General features: G+C 39.5%; 1 protein-coding gene across 1 annotated transcript in view; it reads left to right on the forward strand.

Moving 5' to 3' along the window:
• Positions 1-22,113, forward strand: part of csmd3b (CUB and Sushi multiple domains 3b) — a 1,933,688-nt gene that overhangs the window by 1,316,886 nt on the left and 594,689 nt on the right. Inside the window, exon 10 of the mRNA XM_072571243.1 lies at positions 11,805-11,926. Within this exon, the coding sequence (XP_072427344.1) occupies positions 11,805-11,926 (122 nt within the window). The remainder of the gene's footprint in view (positions 1-11,804; positions 11,927-22,113) is intronic.

The following is a 22,113-nucleotide window of genomic DNA, read 5'->3' on the forward strand; positions in this document are numbered from 1 at the left end:
AAGCCATTTAATGGGTTGTTGGCAGCAATCACTTGATTACTAATACTTACTAATGAGTATGATTGTTTACCTAGGAAATTCTGTGTCATTGGTCAATTGTTCAGTGCACCTTTGTGTGGCTAATGAACCCAATCCAAAAGTCACACATTTGGCAGCTGTGTTCAGGCAGTGGAATTGGTTGGCTTTCACCTCTGGCATTCCTTTCTCGAGACCCTTTTCTGTATTTCCTTTTGCTGATGTTGGAGGATCTGAGCTATAGGGAGAGGCTGAACAGGCTGTTTTCCCTGGAGCGTCGGAGGCTGAGTGGTGACCTTATAGAGATTTATAAAATTATGAGGGGCCTGGATAGAATAAATAGACAAAATCTTTTCCCTGGAACCGGGGAGTCCAGAACTAGAGGGCATAGGTTTAGGGCGAGAGAGGAACGATATAAAAGAGACCTATGGGGCAACTTTTTCACACAGAGGGTGGTACGTGCATGGAATGAGATGCCAGAGGATGTGGTGGAGGCTGGTACAATTGCAACATTTAAGAGGCATCTGGATGGGAATATGAATAGGAAGGGTTTGGAGGGAAATGGGCTGGGTGCTGGCAGGTGGGACTAGATTGGGTTGGGATATCTGGTCGGCATGGATGGGTTGGACTGAAGGGTCTGTTTCCATGCGGTACATCTCTATGATCTATGATGGGTTTCTTGAAGAATTATACCCCTTCATGCAGGAGTTTCCTTCGAGTCACTTTCTTCTGAACAAGATTCTCCCAGGCTTTGAAGTCCACTTGGGATTTATTTTGGGTTTTTTTCTTACCTCATACAGCCTTAGCAAAAAGGCTAATGTCGTGTAGTGTCCTTTGAGTTTTCCAAAGGCATTCATAAATGCCACTGCCTCCATCTAATTGTTTCCTTTCATGAAATTTCATGGAAGTCCAGGAGTCTTTGGTCTTCTTCTCATTTGAGTGCCTTCCTTGTGTTGGTTGAAGAAGATTTGCTTTGGCATTCGGAACTTGGGCATCCTAAGAACATGGTCAGGCCAACAGAGTTGGTGTTGGCTAATCATGGTCTCGAAGTTGATACTATTGACTCTTTCAAGTACATTTATGTTAGTACACCTGTCCTCTCAGCTGATGCTGAGAATCTATCTCAGACAGCATTGATCATACTTCTCCAGGGCTCGAGGTATTGTCTGCACATAGTTTACGTTTTGGAGCATAGAAAAGAATTGGCAGGAAGACTGCATTATTCATAAGCATCTTTGAGTATGGACATCATGATTGTCAAAGTCTTTCATTCTTAGGTTTCCAAAGGTGAGCATCATGGATTGGATGCAGTGTTAGATTTCCATATTGGTGACAGCCTGAGATGGCTTTTCAGATACAGCACATTTTCCACATTTGGAATGTTAATGGAGACATAGACCATAATTTGCCCTGGGGTGGGTTGGTAAAGGAATTACTATATTGAGCTTGAGGTTAAGACCAAGTCTTCAGATTGCTTTAGAAAGACATTAAACAAGACTCTCTTCAATGGAAAGTGATGGAGGACGTTAAAGAATTTCTTTGAACATTGTCATCTGCATACTGAAGTTCTGAAGCAATGTCTGTCTTGTCTTCTTCTTGGATCTCAACTAATTGAGGTTGAAATGTTTTCTGCCCATCCTGTGGACAAACCAAGTCCTGACCTGACTTCAAAGGATTGTGTCATATTACCTGTCCATCACTGACATCTTGCTGTTGAGGAGTTGGAGGATGTCGATTAACTTCTCTCTGACTGTTGAGAGGCTCTTCCATAGCTCTTCTTGATTGACTGAGACAAAAGCCTCGTCAGATGATGAAGTCCATGGTGAGTGGTTGATGTTGTTCCTGACATTTCTCTTAGAGTTATTGAACAATGAAAATAGTGTCCATTGTTCTATGGATTGACAGGAAGCCACGTTGATTTTCAGGAAGGGTGTCTTCAGAGACTGGGTGAGGGTGCCTAATGAGAATCCAGATGATAATCTTCCTGGCAATGGAGGGAGAGGGAGATTCCTTGGTCATTCTCACAGTTTAGTATATTTCCTTTCTTGAGAGCAGTGACTATGACAGCATCCTTGAGATCAGCAGGGGTTCTTTTTCTTTGTCCCACATGTTCAGGAAGACTTGATGGTGATGACAAGGAAACTCAATTCCTCCAATTTTGAAACTCTCTGCTGGAATCCTGTCCACTCCTGCAGCTTCCATTCTTCATGTGTTTAATGGTGGCTTTCCCTTTGGCCAGACTCGGTAGGAGTCCAAAGTCAGTGGTGTATTGAGACATTTCTTCAAATATATCCTCATCTATGGTTATATCATGGTTTTGGCATTCTTTTAAGTGTTGTCTCCATCAAAGGCTAATGTTTTCTCTGTCTCTCAAAAAGATTTCATCCTTAATCCATGCTGGTTTGAGGCCAAGGGTGTTGGATCCGTATGCTGCCTTGGTGGCACTATAGAAGTCCCTGGTGTCATTTTTTTTTTGGCAAGGAGTTGTAACTCCTCAGCCAGCATTCTGCCCACCATCAGTACTTGATTTCCCTCATTCTTCCTTGCAACTCCATCTTTGCTGTTTCCTCTTTGTCCTTCAGTCAGGCACAGAGAGCTTCCTTCTTGTTGTCGATGAGGTTTTGGATGATGTGGTCATTCTCATTAAGCCAGTCTTGGTGTTTTCTGGCCTTGTAGCTTCTCCACAGTCTTCGGCTCTTTCCAGATTTCTACAACTCCATTAAAATGAACGCTTTGGAGACTTTGGTGAAGACAAGTCATTTAACTTGTATAACCGTTAAAATGTTCATTCATCCAGATGAGGTTTGTGCAACTACAGCGGAGAATTGCTGAACACCTGAAGGAAAGAAAAACTGGTTTGCTCACTTTGTTGTCTGTGCTCAGATTTTGTGTGGCAGCCTGTTCCTGATTTTCCACCTGAAAAAAGTCTTGAAGCACAGCACAGCTAAATATGCTGATTTCTATTCATATTCCACAATGCTCTGGCAAACATTTAATCCTTCAACCAACAGGAGTGAAATAGAAGTTAATTTATCCTGGTTTTGGGTATGAAACTTTGCAGTGCACAAATTGGCTGACATCTCTCTCTGCTGTGTAACAATAACTGCACTTTAAATAAAGTTTAGTGGCTGAAAAGCTATTCCAAAGTAATAAATGTAATTAAATAAGTGCAAATCTCTTCTTTCCCATTGACTATTTTAATGCAATTTGTTCGTGATTTCAGTTGCAATTAAGTGAAAATATAAGATACTGCAATTGTCTCATAATTTTTCAGTGTGGTAACTAGGATAACTTGGAAAACATGGAGAGTGAAATTAAACTGATTTGAAAACATATATTTTAATGTGACACCTATAGAAAAAAATGAATTGGTTAAAATGGTTAAATTAAAAGCGAGACTGTATTTGGTTTCCTACTTGACCACAATTTTCAGAAGTACTTTACAGTTAAGAAGTACTCTGCAAATGTAACCTGTAGCAATGTACTTATTCCTTGTTTTTTGACCTTGTTTGCAGTAAACCTGCCACCTCTTTGAAGGTGCTGTAAGACCGAAACTTCTTAAAATTGTCAAACATTTAAGAACAGTGTGAACGAAAGCGAAAGGAAATGTTTTCTCAATAATTTGATGCATATTCACACTTACATATTATTCCTCTATTTGTGTAACTTCCTTGATGTACTCTTTTGGATTTTTCCAAATATTCAGTTTGCCCATCAATGCTGTTTAGTAATTCAAAATAACTACATCTACTAGCTCCCATTATCTGTCCCACTACTAACATTTTCAGAAAGATATCTCAAATAAATTTGCTGAACCTGATTTACCTTTGAGAAGATGTGCTGAACATGACGCCAAAATAAACTAATCCCTTCTGCCTGCCCATGAGCCATGTCCCTCCATATCTTGCATATTCATGTGCTTATCTAAAGCCCCCTTAAATGCCCCTATTGTATCTCCCTCCACCCCTTCCCTGGCAGCACATTCCAGGCACCTACCGTTCTCTGTGCAAAACAAACGTGCCCCTCATATCTCCTTTGAACTTTCCCCCTCTTACCTTAAATGCATGCCCTCAACTTTGGAGGGAAAAATAACTTCTGACTATCAACGCTATCTATGCCTCATAATTTTATAAAATTTTATCAGATCTTCCCTCAGCCTCCACCGCTTGAGTGCAAACAATCCTCGTTTGTCCACACTCTCCTTATAGCTTATACCCTCTAATCCAGGCAGCATCCTGGTATGCCGCTTCTGCACCCTCTCAAAAGCAGGAGATGTCAGGATAAGCAGCCTTTGGTTCCCTGATTTCTATCTGTTTTTTTTTCTTGAATATTGATACAGATGGCCTCAGACTCAGGAGAAATTAGGTTTGCAGATTGGGTGAGTTACAATTTTCAGATTCTGTTTTCCCAGAACCACAGAGATCTGCACAACATCTGACAATATACATCAGGCCACTTTCTAAACTACAGTAAATAGGTTTGAAGTTTATTGAAGATTTGTACTTCTATCATAACATTAAGAAAATCAGCAATGAGAAAATACAATTGAACTAAACGCCCTCAAGTTCTTAATGCTTCCCAGCTAGCAATCAAAAATTCAAGGTTGTTTGACATTGTGGAAGGTTCAGTAGAAAACAAAAGTTGGAAGCTTGCCTTCGTGAATAAAGAATAAAATTAGTACAGTATTGAAAAATGTTTTTGGCTTTGAAATATGAAGGTGAAGGATCAGTTTGGAAGGAGATAAAGAATAATCATTGGAATCTATAAAAATGAAAGGTGTACTTATTAAAACAAATAATTGGGGTGTTTGAAGAGCTGAGGGATCTTGACAGGACGGATGCTAAGATAATTTTTTTCCATCAAGGGAGAATGTAGAACTTTAGAGCACGTTTTTACAAAAAGTGGCCTTGCATTTAAGATGAAGTTGAAAATTTCTTTTTGTTCCGAAGTTCAATAAACTTTGGAAATCTCTACCCCAGAAAGCAGTTAATGTTTAGATCATTGAAAGTTTTCGAGACTGCATTTGAAAAAAATTTTGATCTACATAACCATTGACTCACATGTTAGGCAAGTGGAAATATGAAGTTGATCTGTCATTGAACTGGCAGAGCAGGCTCAAAGGGCTAAATTATGTATTCCTGCTCCAATTTCTATGTCCCGATGATTTTGAATATTGTAATGTTTTTGCCTTTTCCACATGCTGAATAGATCATTCTAAACATTAAGCACACCAATTAAACACATTTTTCTCAATGGTCATTCTGAAAGTACTTTGTTATTTCAGTATCTATTTCTTTCAATGTCCATGCTTCTTTCTACGTTATGGAATGTTTTTAATAAGATTTTAAATTTTCCTCATCTAAATCATTGAAATTAGGTTATTGAATCAAGAATTGATATAACTTCACTCATAAGACAATATTAGTCTGCAAACCTTTCTTTTCTTACTCACTGTACATTCACCTATTGAAATGTCAGGAGAATCCATTAAACCATGAAATATTTCATTAATCTCAGTAAAGTATTCTTCAAATGTTTTTGTGTTATTTTGAATTACTGAAAACCTCAATCTAGTTACTTTCTGTACCCTCATGAGCACAGATACTTGGAGTACATTCTATGACGTGGGCAGAATTGCACTCAAAACTGTGCTAGTTTTAAGACGTTATTTTTCTTTTGTTCATTCACGAGATGAGGCATCACTGGTCAGGCAGCATTTATTGCCAATTCCTGAACGACTCTGAACTGCCCTTTGGGCAACCACATTGTTGTGAGTCTGGAGTCACATGTAGGCCAGACCAGGGAAGGATGACAGTTTTTCCCCAAAAGGACATTAGTGAACCAGATGGGTTTTTCCCAACAATCGACAATTAATCTATGGTCATCATTAGATCCTTCTTTCCAGATTTTTAGTATTGAATTCAAATGCCATCACTTGCCATGGCAGGATACAGACTCAGGTCTCTGGATTAACAGCCCAGCAATAACACCACTAGACCATCGCTTCCCCCTAATTGATCCTACTTTTAACATTTGCATATCACCAAATGTAAAATCTTTCATGAGCCAATACAAATGAACAAAGTTTTTAGGACACAATTTAAATCTAATGGTATGGCAATCTGTGCAGTTTTATTATTCCAGCTGAAAGACTATTCTGCACAAGTTAGGTCTCATGGAATACAGGGAGAACTAGCCATTTGGTTACTGAACTGGCTCAAAGGTAGACGACCAAGGGTAGTAGTGGAGGATTGTTATTCAGACTGAAGGCCTGTGACCAGTGGAGTGCCACAAGTATCGGTGCTGGTTTCAATACATTTCATCATTTATATAAATGATTTGGATGTGAGCAAAAGAGGTACAGTTAGTAAGTCTGAAGATGACACCAAAATTGGAGATGTAGTGGACAGCGAAGAGGGTTACTTCAGAATACAACGGGATCTTGATTAAACGGGCCAATGGGCTGAGAAGTGACTGATGGAGTTTAATTCAGATAAATGTGAGGAACTGTATTTTGGGAAAGTAACTCTTAGCAGAATTTATATACTTAAAGGTAAGGTCCATGGGAGTGTTGCTGAACAAAGAGACCTTGGAATGCAGGTCCATAGCTCCTTGAAAGTGGAGTCACAGGTAGATAGGATACTGAAGAAGGCATTTGGTATGCCTTCCTTAATTGGTCAGAGTATTGAGTACAGGAGTTGGGAGGTCATGTTGCGACATTGGTTAGGACACTTTTGGAATATTATGTGCAATTCTGGTCTCCTTCCTATCAGAAGGATGTTATTAAACTTGAAAGGGTTCTGAAAAAATTTACAAGGATGTTGCCAGGGTTGGAGGATTTGAGATATAGGGAAAGTTTGAATAGGGTAAGGCTGTTTTCCTTGGAGTGTCAGAGGCTGAGGGGTGACCTTATAGAGGTTTATAAACTTATGAGCTGCATGGATAGGGTAAATACACCAAATCTTTTCCTTGGGGTTGGGGAATCCAGAACTAGAAGGCATAGTTTTAGGGTGAGAGGGGAAAAATATAAAAGAGAACTCAGGAGCAACTTTTGCACACAGAGGGTGGTGCGTGGATGGAATGGGCTGCCAGAGGAAGTGGCAGAGGCTAGTACAATTGCAACATTTAAAAGGCATCTGGATGGGTATATGAATAGGAGGGGTTTGGAGGGATATGGGCCAGGTGCTGGAAGGTGGGACTAGATTCAATTGCGATGTCTGATTGACATGGATGAGTTGGATTGAAGGGTTTGTTTCCGTGCTGTACATCTCTCTGAATCTTTGACTCTAAATAGCAATTTTAAATAGTTTCAGTGAATACCAATAATAGCTAACCTGATTTTGAACAAATTGCCAAAGCTAGATGTGCTTTTTTCATTCATCTATTGGATGTGAACATCATAGGCAAGGTCAGTATTTATTGCCCTCCCTAATTGTCCTTGAAACAACTGGCTTGCTAGGGCCATTTGAGAGAACCAATATGAATTGGTTTGTAGTCACATGTAATACAGACTAGGCAATAATGGCTTATGTGTCTCCCAAAAGGACATGAGTGAACCATGTGAGTATAATGTAAATACAGTTAGGAGTAGACTTGCCTAATTTTTTGACTTCCTGATTTTATTGACTCCAATTTTGCCATGTTCTCGGGCACTGGATACATTGATGTACAGTAGTTCATTTCTTACCTTTGTTTAGAATTGAATTTTTAAACACTCCTGTTCGTGTCCTTGTGTACAGAAACAAACTTAAGTTTCAGAGCTTTAAATATGCAAGTGAGCATATTTAGATTAGATTCCCTTAAGTGTGGAAAGAGGCTCTTCAGCCCAACCAGTCCACACTGACCCTCCGAATAGTAATCCATCCAGACCCATTTCCCTCTGACAAATGCACCTAGCACTATGGAAAATTTAGCATGGCCAAGTTGCCTGCCCTTCACATCTTTGGACTGTGGGAGGAAACAGGAGCACTAGGAGGAAACCCACGGAGACATGGGGAGAATGTGCAAACTCCACACAGACAGTCGCCCGAGGCTGGAATCAAACCTGGGACCCTGGTGCTGTGAGGCAGCAGTGCTAACCACTGAGCCACCGTGCCACCCCTTTGGTATTAAAACTATGAACATTTCTGCCTCCACCAATCTTAGTTCAAACTCACAATTGTAATTAATTGAATAGCCAGCAAAGTAAGCAGAGCTCATAGAGTCATAGACATCTACAACACAAAAAAAGATTCTTCAATCCATCCCATTCCTGCCAGTCAAAAACAACTTCCTAACTATTCTAACCCCGTTTCCCAGCACTTGACCGAGAGCCTTGTATGTCTTAGTCTCATAAGCGTACATCAAAATAATTATTAAAAGTATGAACATTTCTGTCTCCACCAATCTTATAGACAATGAGTTCCAGATTCCCACCATCCTCTGGGTGAAAAGTTTTCTCTTAGTTTTAAGGGGCTGAAGGTTTAGAAGAAACCTATGTCCCCAGTCATTAATCCCTTCGTCAAGTTGAAAAGTTTCTTCCTGTCTACCCTATCTCGGCCCCTCATAATTTGACACATCTCACTCAAGTCCTCTTTTCCTTTCCTCTGCTCTCAGGAAAGTACTCCCAGTCTGTCCAATCTAACATCATAAATGAAACTCTGCAACCCAGGTAACATTCTGATAAATCTCCTCTGCATCCTCCTCAGTGCTATCACATCCTCCTATCATGTGGATTCCAGAATTGCACACAATATGCTAGTTGTGGCCTTACAGCCCCAGCATCCCTCATTTCTATTCTAGAAAGTGAAGGCAGGCAGTCTCACCACATGGAATGCACCAGTGGATAGCTCCAGAGTTGAGCCTGTTCTGTGCTCACTTGGGTTGCATTTCCTTAAAATAAAGATCATTCACAAGTAGTGGGAAAAGCAAGACATTTGTTTTCTTTAGCTCCCTTAATTTGGATGCTGAAGCCAATTGCAATATCCCTAATGCTACATCGAAAATATCAGTTAGCTTAGTGCAAGCCTAGAATTTGATCATGTAACTTTGCGTCTCCATGGCTAAGTTCCACACTGGTTACAGACAAAAAATGAAAAGTTTGGATGGATTATGGAAAGGCAGAATAAAAGAATAGGATTAATGGAATATGTTGGTGCAGGTGTCATGGATTGATTGTCATTCTACTGTTTTGTATGATTCACTATGGGAGCTGTTAAAATATTTTCAAGTAAGGAGCAATTATTGAGTTGCTCATTGCAAAGTTCAATAGATTGGGTGCACACATTACAGAATATAAAAAATGTCAATAATGTATAATTAACAGATTTGAATATCATGATCCAGTTAGATTTTAAAAGAGAAATCTGAATAACTTAACAATGTATTTTCTAACTGTATACACATTCAGGTTTACTATTTACTTCCCCCAAGAACTATCCTTAAATGACCAACAATATTAGACTTCTACAGGGAGCTAAGTAAATATGCCACAATGCTTTGGAATGTATCTTTAATCAGCATCAGCTTTTCTCAATGGTAACTTTTATTTGCCACTTCTTTACTGTCTTTTGTCTGGTTAATTGACTAGTACAAGTTAATCTGCTTGTTGGTTTTCCCGGTGCAAAGCTTTGGAATACCATTGCTTAATCTTGCACTGATTTCAAACAGTGCAATCTTCCAGCTTCTATTTTCTCACCAAACTTGAACCATATTCCACATGATCAATGACAAAACCAGCTTCCTTTTTTCAATCAGTGGAGCAGGTCTATCTAAACTAGCATGTATTTTAGCTTCTTTCTCTCGCTGAACTACAAGTTAAACGCACCAGCTCCAAACTTCAACAAGCTCTCACAGCAATCATTGAAATAAATTTTGACCAAAGAACTAGTCTAAACTCACTCATCTCCAAAATTACACAGTATGCTGTAGGCTGCCTTCAAACCAATAAAGTAATTGGGGCTTGGAGTTTTTCAGGGTTCATTGAATATTTTTAAACTTATTTAGCTCTAACTCCCAAAAACGAAACTGTTTCTGGTAGATTGCACTTCTTACAGTCATTAAGTTTTCATTTCTTTAGCTCAGTGAACTCAACTGCTGTTTTCAAGCTCTGTCACTTCTACTCTGACTTTTTAAAACAAACATGTTACCTTATGAACTGCCATTTCTTGAGATGTCCTGGGCAATCTCCAAAACCCAGTCTTTTCATGAATTTATCTTTACAAGTCTGCTTAGAAACAAAAGCAAAAATGACCCACAAACTTAGTATCTACAAATCATTAAAGCTTAAGCTTACATCTCATGGAATACAGGGAGAACTAGCCATTTGGATACAGAACTGGCTCAAAGGTAGAAGACAGAGGGTGGTGGTGGAGGGTAGTTTTTCAGACTAGAGGCCTGTGACCAGTGGAGTGCCACAAGGATTGGTGCTGGGCCCTCTACTTTTTGTCATTTACATAAATGATTTGGATACGAGCATAAGAGGTACAGTTAGTAAGTTTGCAGATGACACCAAAATTGGAGGTGTAGTGGACAGCGAAGAGGGTTACCTCAGATTACAACACGATCTGGAACAGATGGGCCAATGAGCTGAGAAGTGGCAGATGGAGTTAAAATATTTTCAGATAAATGCGAGGTGCTGCATTTTGGGAAAGCAAATCTTAGCAGGACATATACACTTAATGGTAAGGTCCTAGGGAGTGTTGCTGAACAAAGAGACCTTGGAGTGCAGGTTCATAGCTCCTTGAAAGTGGAGTCACAGGTAGATAGGATAGTGAAGAAGGTGTTTGGTATGCTTTCCTTTATTGGTCAGAGTATTGAGTACAGGAGTTGGGAGGTCATGTTGCAGTTGTACAGGACATTTTGGAATGTTGTGTGCAATTCTGGTCTCCTTCCTACTGGAAAGATGTTGTGAAACTTGAAAGGGTTCAGAAAAGATTTACAAGGATGTTGCCAGGGTTGGAGGATTTGAGCTATAGGGAGAGGCTGAACAGGCTGGGGCTATTTTCCCTGGAGCGCGGAGGCTGAGGGGTGACCTTATAGAGGTTTCCAAAATTATGAGGGGCATGGATAGGATAAATAGACAAAGTCTTTTCCCTGAGGTCGGAGAGTCCAGAACTAGAGGGCATAGGTTTAGGGTGAGAGGGGAAAGATATAAAAAAGACCTAAGGGGCAACTTTTTCTCGCAGAAGGTGGTACGTGTATGGAATGAGCTGCCAGAGGATGTGGTGGAGACTGGTACAATTGCAACATTTAAGAGGCATTTGGATGGGTATATGAATAGGAAGGGTTTGTGGGATATGGGCTGGGTGCTGGCAGGTAGGACTAGATTGGATTGGGATATCTGGTCGGCATGGACAGGTTTGACAGAAGGGTCTGTTTCCATGCTGTACATCTCTATGACTCTAAGTTGGAGTGTGACTCATTCACTGTAATTTACATTAATTTGATTTTACATTACTTCAACTTTTCTCATTAAAATATGTATACACAACATATATTACATTTACTTATTTAATTCTATGTTTTTGTTTATAATCCGATCGATTAATAAATCTATGTATTGAAGTTACAAAATTATGTGCCAGGTAATTCTTCAGGGACTTCTCAGGATCAGCTGCTGTAACATGAGCCTAAGATTGCTGGGAATTGCCTTCTTGTGTCTTTCGAACAATTCCCCTGATCTTCTCCTAATTTTACACCAGCCAATGGTCATTTCACTAAATTTACATGAATAGTTGCACATTTTTAAAGTGTATTTTAGTTGCTTTGTTAAAAGAACCATATTTGATAACCTTGTTTGTCTCTTCTAGCGAAAACATGTGGAGTGAATTTACATGGGCCAGCTGGTACCTTTGTGTCCCCCAACTTTCCTTTTCAATATGACAGCAATGCACAATGTGTCTGGATAATAACAGCAATAAGCCCCAATAAGGTAAGTGACAAATTAATTTATGCACTTTCAATGTTGGTAATAATGCACCGTCAATGTTTAATGGTAATGATCAGAGACAATTACTTCTGGTTCATTACGCTGGTAACAAATTTATTGATTTGCGCTTTTAAAAATGTCTGAAATAATAATTAGAGGAAACCTTTCTGTCAGGTTAAATTACAGAACTTCTATGATACATTACAAACTCCATTGTCCATCTTGTTAATATGCATACACTATTTAAGTGAAATGCAACTGATGTGTCCTTCACATTGTGATTTAAACCTGCTCTGCTGTAACATGAAAAACATACCCCATTTCTTTCTGTCTATCACAGAAATTAAGGAAGGAGTTTTGCTCATTTAAAACATGTCACCAAGCAATGCACATACAGGCAAATGCATCCAGAGTGATAGAATGCAGTAAGAGTGACGGCAAGATTGTTTACACTTCAATTACTCTGACAAGTTTATTGCTCTTCTAAAACGTTATAGCTGTATAATGAGCCTTTGTAATGAAAATACTGTTTTTTTTTATAGATCATCAATTATACATCAACAATTTCATACCAGTGTTTGATGTTTTTATTTGAGAGGGCTAAAATGTCCATTTCACTCAGGTTGATCAGAATTCCACTTAGTGTGAATGTTATAAACATCATCTTATAATCATATCATATTAGAGCATTTGTGTTTTGAAAATAATGGTTGCTGTTTGAACTCCCATCTCAGGCAATCTGCGACTGAGAATATAAAAATTATAAACCTCTCAGTGTGATAAAATTGTAACTGAAAAATATTTTGGAAAATTTGCATCATTGCAAGCCCATTTTTTTTTTAAACCAGATCTTCCATTTCTGCTATTATATATAATTTCATAGATGTGACATATCCATCTTGTAGCCATGGCAATAGATAAGGTTGTTCTTAGTCATCATTGCAGCAACATTGAAATTGCCAATGGAAATCAGGGTAGAGTATATACGAGAAGCAGCTAAATTTCTAGTTTCCTTGAAAAAGAAATGATGGCACTGGAAGAAGCAAGCAACTTCAACAAAATGGATGACAGAAGGGGGTCAAACAAGAAACAGCTAACTTCATAAAGTTTGACTTGGGTGTTTCCTCAGAAGAGAAACGATGCATTAGAATTGCACTGTTTAATATTGACTCCAAGTGGCATAGTTCTATTTAAAATCTCACTCATATCTGTTCAGAAGATAAGAGATTAAATGGCCTCACCAGATCTACTAAACTACACTGCCAACACCTCTGACCCTTCTAGGTAATACTTTTATGTATGTTGTACTTCTTCAGTCTTTAGCCTTGCAACATATTAGGATTATACTTTTAACTTCTGATTGTTCTTGCCATCATGTTTTACCTGTTAACTAGTATGGTACTTTCCTTCAGTGTACCATAGACTTTTAAGTATCCCTTAGTTATCACACCTATACTTTATGGTGCTTGTCTTCATATTTGGCAGTACAAAACGATTCAGTTCTCCCTGAACTGAACTGCTCTTGCATCCCTTACTCCTTCCTGTCCCCTACAGCCACCCCCCACTTCCCCACCCCCATAAGCATAAGGAATCCCAGACAACAAGTCATAACATCTTGGAATTAGATCTCTGATCTTGCAGGAAGAAATAGTTCTGACGAACTTGAGGATATGACAAGTGCAAGTCTACTATGGTTTCCCTGTTGAATGGTCGGGGAACACAAACTTTGTCATTGGCAATGTTAGCAGCTTGTGACCAAGAATCACAGGAGAACCACAACTAAAGCAGAGGCTGGATAAATAATTTCTCTAGCATGTCAACAATAAGACAGTAGATAATTCTATAAGGGTCATTTACTCAGTGAAGCAGAACACAAGGCTATGGGCGATGTCAGAATAGGATCTGACAGTTATTATAGTTGAAGTAAAAATAAATTTGTTAGTCGGCGGTGATCATTTGACTTAATATATGAGGCTTTCATAGCTTATTATGTTTTAAAACAAGGAAACAGCTTGGCTTATTGCTTGCTGTGATCACCTGACAAATACTGACAACCCTTATGGAAGATACAAAGCACAACTACCTTGGAATTAGCATTTTAATCAAGAAGCACTGAAACTCAATGATTGCCAAGAAACTTGTGTCTCTTGTTTTACTCATCAGTGAGTGATAATTTTGCAGATTGAAAAATAAAAAGTTATCTGCAAAATGTTTAATTTGGAAGTGATACTGGAGCTAGACTTGAAATGGTCAAATAGACTATGTTTCAACAGCTCTCTTTGAACAACAAATAGGGAGAAAGCACTATGTACTGAGGACCAACAGACTCATCTCTCAATCTCAATATCAATCCCAAATTGGCACTTTTGGAGGAGCCAACACTTGGAAAACTTTCTGTTGACTGCGACATTAACGTTTGTGCAAGCTTTGCAACTCCTGAGAAAAAAGGACAACTGCTAAATCACAATGTGAAGGACACATCAGTTGGGACTCAGGTTTCACACACAACTCAAAGATTATTCAAAAAAGAAACTTGAAAACTACAGCTGTCTTTACTTCCTGTCTGGATCCAATAATTGGTTGAAATGATTGGAGTAAGTGTTTATGTAAAATCAAGTGAAGCTCTTTGAGTAAGTTTTTATCTTTGAAAAGATAAAGTTGTTGTCTTTTGTCTCGTGGTCAGTATGTCAGTACAGAGGAACCTTGATTAGCTGAATATCAATTATCCAAATATGGGATTCTCTGAACGAGATTTCAAGGTCCTGATAGAAACATTACATCAAAGACATGTTTCCAACACTGATCACGTCTTTTGTTTACTGTGATTAAAAGTGAACTCAGCTTAATAAAATGCTGCCAAGAGCAGTACTGGACTGATGGGATCCCAGGCACCATCTCCAAATGACTGATCTCCCGCCCTCCCTCTCTATCCACACTTTCGCTGGAGCTCTGCACAGACATGTAGCCTAAACCCCCCGTTGTGGATAATCTCTCCAACATTGTCCTGTGCAGGTTAAAGGTGGAATGTGTGTATGTGTGTGTGTGCGCACGCACGGGCGCGCGTGCACGCGCACGTGCTATTTGGAGACCCATCCCCCTCAAAAGATGGTGGCAGAGGCAGCAACAGTCTTGTTGTTGGGGTCCAGTCTGGCTGTCCCGGAGAGGGGGCAGGGGCAGACTGGGACCGGGCGGAGGTGGGGGTGGGAGTGACGGTGCTGGATGGAGTTGGAGGGAGGGCAGGGTGTTGGGGGCGGTGTTGGATGGGGTTGGTGGTGGGGGAGGAGGTGCACAAGGGGTTGTTTTGGATGAGGTTGGGGCAGGTGGGGGTGGTGTTGGACAGGGTTGGTGGGTGGGGAGGGCGGATTTGGACAGGGTTGGGCACAGGCGGGGAATAGCAGCGGATGGGGGGCAGTGTTGGATGGGATTGGGGTTGGGGGCCCACGGGGGCAGTTTTGGATGAGATTTGGGGGTGGGCTTGGGGCAGGCGGGGGCAGGGTTGGGGGTGGTGTTGGATGGGGTTTGGGGGTGGTAGACACAGTGGGGGCGGGGGCTCGTGGGTGGTGAGCTGCTGCCTAGTCTCCTGAATGGGGAGTGGACTTAATAGAAAATCCCAAGCCCCTGAGGAAAGGCATTGAATCAATTAACCGAATAATCAATTATCCGAACGAACTCATGCCCGCCCAACTCTTTCAGATAATTGAGGTTCCTCAGCATACCTTTAAGAGACATGCTTATGATAATATTGCCTGTTAAAGATCTCAGTCTCCAACTTGACTCAGATCACTTGACGTTTGGATTCCTCAATACCACAAAAACCATACCTGATTTCTTATGTTACAACAGATAAGAATAGCACCATAATATCAGGTAAAACTATCTTCTTGGAGGAAAAACATATTGAGTGTAAGCTAAGGTAAAAACCCACGCCCTCCACCTCCTCCAAGACTTCCGTTTCCCCGGCCCCCAATGCCTTATCTTCACCACCACTAATCCAGTATAAGCTAAGGTAGTACTATCCTTTGGATAGTTTTCACATTTCCACACTGTGTTTTCTGTACCTTTGTAATGAAATTGCAGTGTGAAACTGCAGTAAAACGATTTTGAATTGGCTAAGGTTCTCGGCATAATTGGTGTGGTCATGAATGAACAGATACCAGAAATATATGAAAAATTTCCAGATGGCAAGATAAGGTCAGGCTGTCAGGATAGATAATAAAAAGGAATGGAAACTATAAACAACAACGGAATAGAGCAGATGGTGGACAGGTAGTGAATAGAGCAGCGATAAAATGTAATCTAAACCTTTACTGCCTCCCTTTCATGGAAGATCAGAGTGTGTAACGGAAAAGTAAAATCAATTCCCATATAGTTTAAAATATGTTTTCTCTTATTTGATTGCATTTCTCAATAATTTGTGTTCAATAAATTTTGAAGACTGCAAATTGTGGCTCCGTAGCACCCTTCTTTGCACTCTGTGTGCTGTTTGAGCATGTATCTGAAGTGACAGCTGTGCTCGACATCATTTTGGTATTAATGCTACCAAACATCCGATTAGTGTCCACTGGGCAGTTGCAGAGCAGCTAGTTCATTCGTCAGTCAGTGTGTAATGCTCATTTGCAGTGCTGTTTTGAAGTTCAACACTTCAGTTCTGTCATCTGCTAACTTTAACTAGCCAAACATATATCAAGCAGCGGGAATTACTCTTCCCATCAACACTATTCTATGGGATCACGGAGTGCTTTTGGTTTTGTTATTAGTCATTTTCTACTAATTGTTGCTGCAATAAAAGAAGTACTTGTTGATGTTCACTCATTGAAGTAAACCAGAAATTGTGTGGTGTATGCTGATGCAACATGATCCCTGCACTTATTTTTAGGCACTCACATATCTTGTGACCATGGTGTTAAAAAAATGCACAGCGGTATTTTCCAACAAAATTAAGTAGATTTAATCAGGATTCTACAATAAGCTCAAATCAGATATAGCATTTGATTGGTATGTTTCTATTTTGTCAGAGAGTAAATTTGCTCGCTCAAACAAAAACATTGCTTGATTTTAATATAACTATGGCAGTTTATAATATATTGCATCATTTATTTTTCCAGTTTAAGCATATGGTGCATAAAATATAATATTTGTTCACATTTAGTTTGTTTTGCACTTTTGTGTTTGATTCTTTTAATGTATAAAAAAGCAAGACTATGTAATGGACCGTTCTAAATTGCTAAGTAATATCCTTCTCAAACCGAGCAGTACTTCATGAGTTTGGTGCACTATTGTCGGTGTTAGCTTTGAGTGGTCAGTTGTTTCTACTTTTGATGGGGACAGCTCTTCAAAATGTAGCTGTTGTTGTACTTCATTAGCTGATAGGCTGTGGTGATCATTATTTCAAGGACCAGTAACTCTTAGTGTTTCTTTTTTCATAACAGCTAAACATATAAACTGCAATTGTAGTGATCACATTTGTTCAGGTATAGGGAATGGTTTGTACAGATTGTTTTCATTTTCACACTAAAACTATAAAAGAAACTAATTTAGGTGAAGCAACTGGAGAAAGAAAAATATCAAGTTTTATTTCAAAGTGGTGTACTTAATTATCTTATGTTCTTCCAAGTGCGTATTAGCTTATTTTATGCTGACTTCTAGAAGCTTTAGTTTCTGAGCTACATCTCTTTGACCCTTCTTAAATAGAGGCATTACACTCGCAACACTCTCATTCATCATCTCCTCTGACAGTTCTTCAGGTGGACTGGTTCAAGTAAATTAAATGTTTTTTTTAAATCCTGTTTCTAGCCTTCACATTTCTCAAGCTTTATATTGGATCAATGTCAGTGTATCTTGGGATATGTCTCTACATTTACGTTTCTGATATTTTCCACTTAACTGCCTAGGACAAGGTCAAATATAGTCTGAAACCATGGTGAACTAAAACATAATGGACAGAAATTTACGTTTTGCTGCTTGCCTCTCCCAAACTCAGCAAATTAATTTATCTCAAACATTAGGCCAGTCTCAACTTAGAAGACAGTTAATGAACGCAAGAAGATATGAAGTTTATGTATAAAGTTATCCACCTCTATTTCCATATTGTAGAGAACATCTCGTGTCTTCATTGAGACAGCTATCTGCATAACGTACAATAACATCAGTAAGCTGTGTGGAAGCAAGTGATATTGTAGCTATACAAAGGAGTATAGATGGATATGGGCCAAATGCTGTCAAATGCGAGTAGATAAATATAGAATATCAGTTGGCATGTGTGAGTTGGACCACAGGGTCTATTTCCACACTGTACATCTCTTTGATATTAATCAGTGTTCCAAATAAACTTCAAGACCAACTGCCTCAACAAGAACCTGACCTTCTGATTTTTTTTCTCCCTGTCCATCCCATCCAAGATATAACTGTGACACAAATCCTGTGCAGTGGATTGCTATTGCGATACTCATTGAGCTAATTGGTTGATTTTATGTGTAGAAAGCCACAATGCATAATAGTGAGAGAGAGTGGACACTAAATGCTGAATTTGATAATGAATTGATTTATTATTGTCATGTACTGAGGTACAGTGAAAAATATTGCTTTATCTGCTAATGCAATCAAGTCCTAACTTACTTAAGGACATCAGGGTAATAGAACAGATTGCAGAATATAGTGTTACAGCGACAGAGAAAGTATGGAGGAAGATCAACTGTATGAGAGGTCTGTTCATAAGTCTCGTAACAGTAGGGAAGAAGCTGCTCTTAAATCTGTTAGTAAATGTTTTCATACTTTTGTACCTTCTGCCCAATGGAAGAGGATGAGAGAGAGTATAACAGGGATGGGTGGGATCTTTGACTACATTGCATACTTTCATGAGGTAGTGGGAAGTATAGATAGAATCAATGGAAAGAATCATAGAATCCCTATAGTATAGAAACAGGCCCTTCAGCCCAACAAGTCCACACCGACCCTCCGAAGAGTAACCCATCCAGATTCCATTCCCCGACTGTATATTTACCCCTGACTAACATACCTAACCTACATATCCCTGAACACTATGGGCAATTTAGCATGGCCAATTCACCTAACCTGCACATGTTTGGATTGTGGAAGGAAACTGGAGCACCCGAAGGAAACTCATGCAGACACGAGGAGAATGTGCAAACTCCACACAGACAATCACCTGAGGCTGGAATTGAACGGAGTCCCTAGTGGTGAGGGGCAGCACTGCTAACCACTGAACCACTGTACCATCCCAAAGAAGGCTGGTTTTCATGATTACCTGGTCTTCGTTCACAACAGTCTGTAATTTCTTGTGGTCTTGAGCAGAGCAGTTGCTGTACCAAGCTGTGAGGCATCCAGATTAGATGGTGCATCTACAAAAATTGGTATGAGTCATTGTGGACATGTTGTATTTCCTTAGCCTTCCGAGGAAGTAGAGGTATTGATGTGCTTTCTTGACATAGATGGACGAGAATAGATTGTTGTGATATTTACTCCTAAGGACTTGAAGCACTCAATCATCTCCACCTCAGAACCATTGATACAGACAAAGGCATGTTCATCAATCGCTTCTTAAAGTTGATGACCAGCTCCTTTGTTTTTCTGGCATTGAGCGAAACATTATTATCTTTACATCCTTCTGGGTTCAGACCTGAAGCCATGATTAAACTAAAGCAAAGTGGGTACTTTTGCTCCCATTGCTTTTAAAAAAGAAATATAGCAGTTTACAAGAGGTCCAGAACAACTGCAATCCAAAACAACAATTTAAAAGTTGAAGGCCAGTTCCAGCCTAAGAAAGTGATTGTGATCAAAGTACATAAAATAAATTACAGAAAAATATATTTCCTATCTGAAAAGGCCTTACTTAGTCAACAGTGATTTTTATAAATTGCTTGAAATGAGGAAGTGAAAGGTTGGGTTCATAAGTTTACTGATGACCCAAAGGTTGGTGGTATGGTGGATAGCAGGGAGGGCTATTGTAGGTTGCAATGGTACATTGACAGAATGCAGAGCTAGGCTGATAAGTGGCAGATGGAGTTCAACCTGAAAAAGTGTGAAGGGATTAATTTTGGTAGATCGAATTTGAATGCAAACTACAGGGTTAAAGTCAGGATTCTTGGCAGTGTGGAGGAACAGAGGGATTTTGGGGTCCATGTCCATAGATGCTTCAAAGTTGCCACTAAAGTTGATAGGGTTGTTTAGAAGGCTATGATGGATTAGCAGGGGGATTGAGTTTAAGAGCCGCAAAGTTATGCTGCAGCACTGTACAGCCCTGGTTAGATCGCTCTTGGAATATTGTGTTCAGTTCTGGTCGACTCATTATTGGAAATATGTGGCAGCTTTAGAGAGGGTGCAGAGGAGATTTACCAGGATGCTGCCAAGACTGGAGGACAAGTCTTATGAAGAAAGGCTGAGGGAGCTAAGGCTTTTCTCATTGGAATGAAGAGGAGTAAGAGGCGACTTGATAGAGATATATGAGATAATGAGAGACATAGATAGAATGAATAGTCTGAGATTTTTTCCCAGGGCCGAAATGGCTATCATGAGGGGACATAATTTTAAGGTGATTGGAGGAAGGTTTAAGGGAGATGCCAGATGTTGGTTCTTTACACAGAGTAGTTGGTGCTTGGAATGCACTGTGAGCTGTCACAGTAGAGATGCATGAGGGACTTTTAAGCGATTCTTGGATAGGCATATGGATGATAGTAAAATGAAGGTTATGTAGTTTAGTTTGATCTCAGAGTAGGCTAAAAGGTCAGCACAACATCAAGGGCATAAGGGCCTGTACTGTGCTGTACTATTCTATGTTCTCTGTTCTATCTCTATCAATTCTGCCACTTTATTTTTCCAAAATGCACTAAAATTTTAAAAAAGGCACACCTGACTGATTATTTGTTTGGCAGGAACAACATGAACAGGCACAAGCCCAGAATCTATAAAGGAGCAACAACTCTTAAAAAAATAGCAGAGACATGCCAAATAAAAACAGAAAATGCATTACACCACAATATAGATATTTTGCTTGCAATGTTTACAGAGCAAAAAAGTTACTCAAGGAAGCTGGAAAGCAAACATCTAACCGTGAATGTCAGAGTCAGAAAGTGTGGCACTGGAAAAAGCACAGCCAGTCAGGCAGCATCCGAGGAGCAGGAGAGTCAACGTTTCGAGCATAAGGAATCCTGACGAAGAGCTTATGCTCAAAACACGGACTCTCCTGCTCCTTGGATGCTGCCTGAACTGCTGTGCTTTTCCAGCAACACATCTTTTGACTCTGATCTCCAGCATCTGCAGTCCTCACTTTCTCCTATTGAACCATGGATGGACAATCCATTGACATTCTTTTACAATTCTAGTTTTAAGACAGAACAGTCTTTACTTTGGATCAGCAAAAAAGCTTGCACTGGATAACAGGCAGTCAAATTTCTTGCTGAGGGATCTGAAATTTTCAGAGTGATTAAATTACCTGGTGTTTCTTAAAACTACTGCAAATATAAAGGCAAAACCATTTCAATCTTTAGAAGATCAACATAAAGTTCAAGTCAATATCAGAATACATGGCCTCTAGTTCAAGTCATACTATTAATAGTCAGGAAAAGTAATCAGCTCATAAGCAGGCAGTGAAAGAAAGGTGTGGAATGTGATTTCACCAATGATAACATAACTGAACAGCATATGGAATATGTTATTGCCTTTAAGCCCATTAAGTCTTTCAGAAGAGCACTTTTGGACAGTTCATAACAATTGTTGCAGATCTGCTGCATTTGCAAATTTTGGATTTTGGAACAATAACTACACCCATCAGTGGTCCAGTAGAACATCCAAATTTTGTCCGAAGTATATCTCATCTCATTCACAACAACAGTTTGGAACATAGGCAAGCTATGTTCCATAATGTAACATAGAGCTGAAGTGTATAGAAAATCCAGTCACCCAGAGAAATCCAGAGTAAAATATTATTCTTCACAACAGCTTATGAGAAATAGATAACTGAGGAGGAAAGCTAAAGAAGCTTCCAAAATTCCATTCATGGCATACAAACATGTCAAAAAAGCCCAAGAAGTAACAGCAATGTTATAGGTTGCAGACTGCTATCAGACAACTTGTGGTCAACTTGACACACCAGCAAAAACTGTCTGAGGCCTATATTTTCATCCAGGTGATACACGCCAGCAGAATAACAACATGCATTATATGCAGGAACAACA

The sequence above is a fragment of the Chiloscyllium punctatum genome, chromosome 5 (genome assembly GCF_047496795.1).
Source record: "Chiloscyllium punctatum isolate Juve2018m chromosome 5, sChiPun1.3, whole genome shotgun sequence".
Taxonomy (NCBI): domain Eukaryota; kingdom Metazoa; phylum Chordata; class Chondrichthyes; order Orectolobiformes; family Hemiscylliidae; genus Chiloscyllium; species Chiloscyllium punctatum.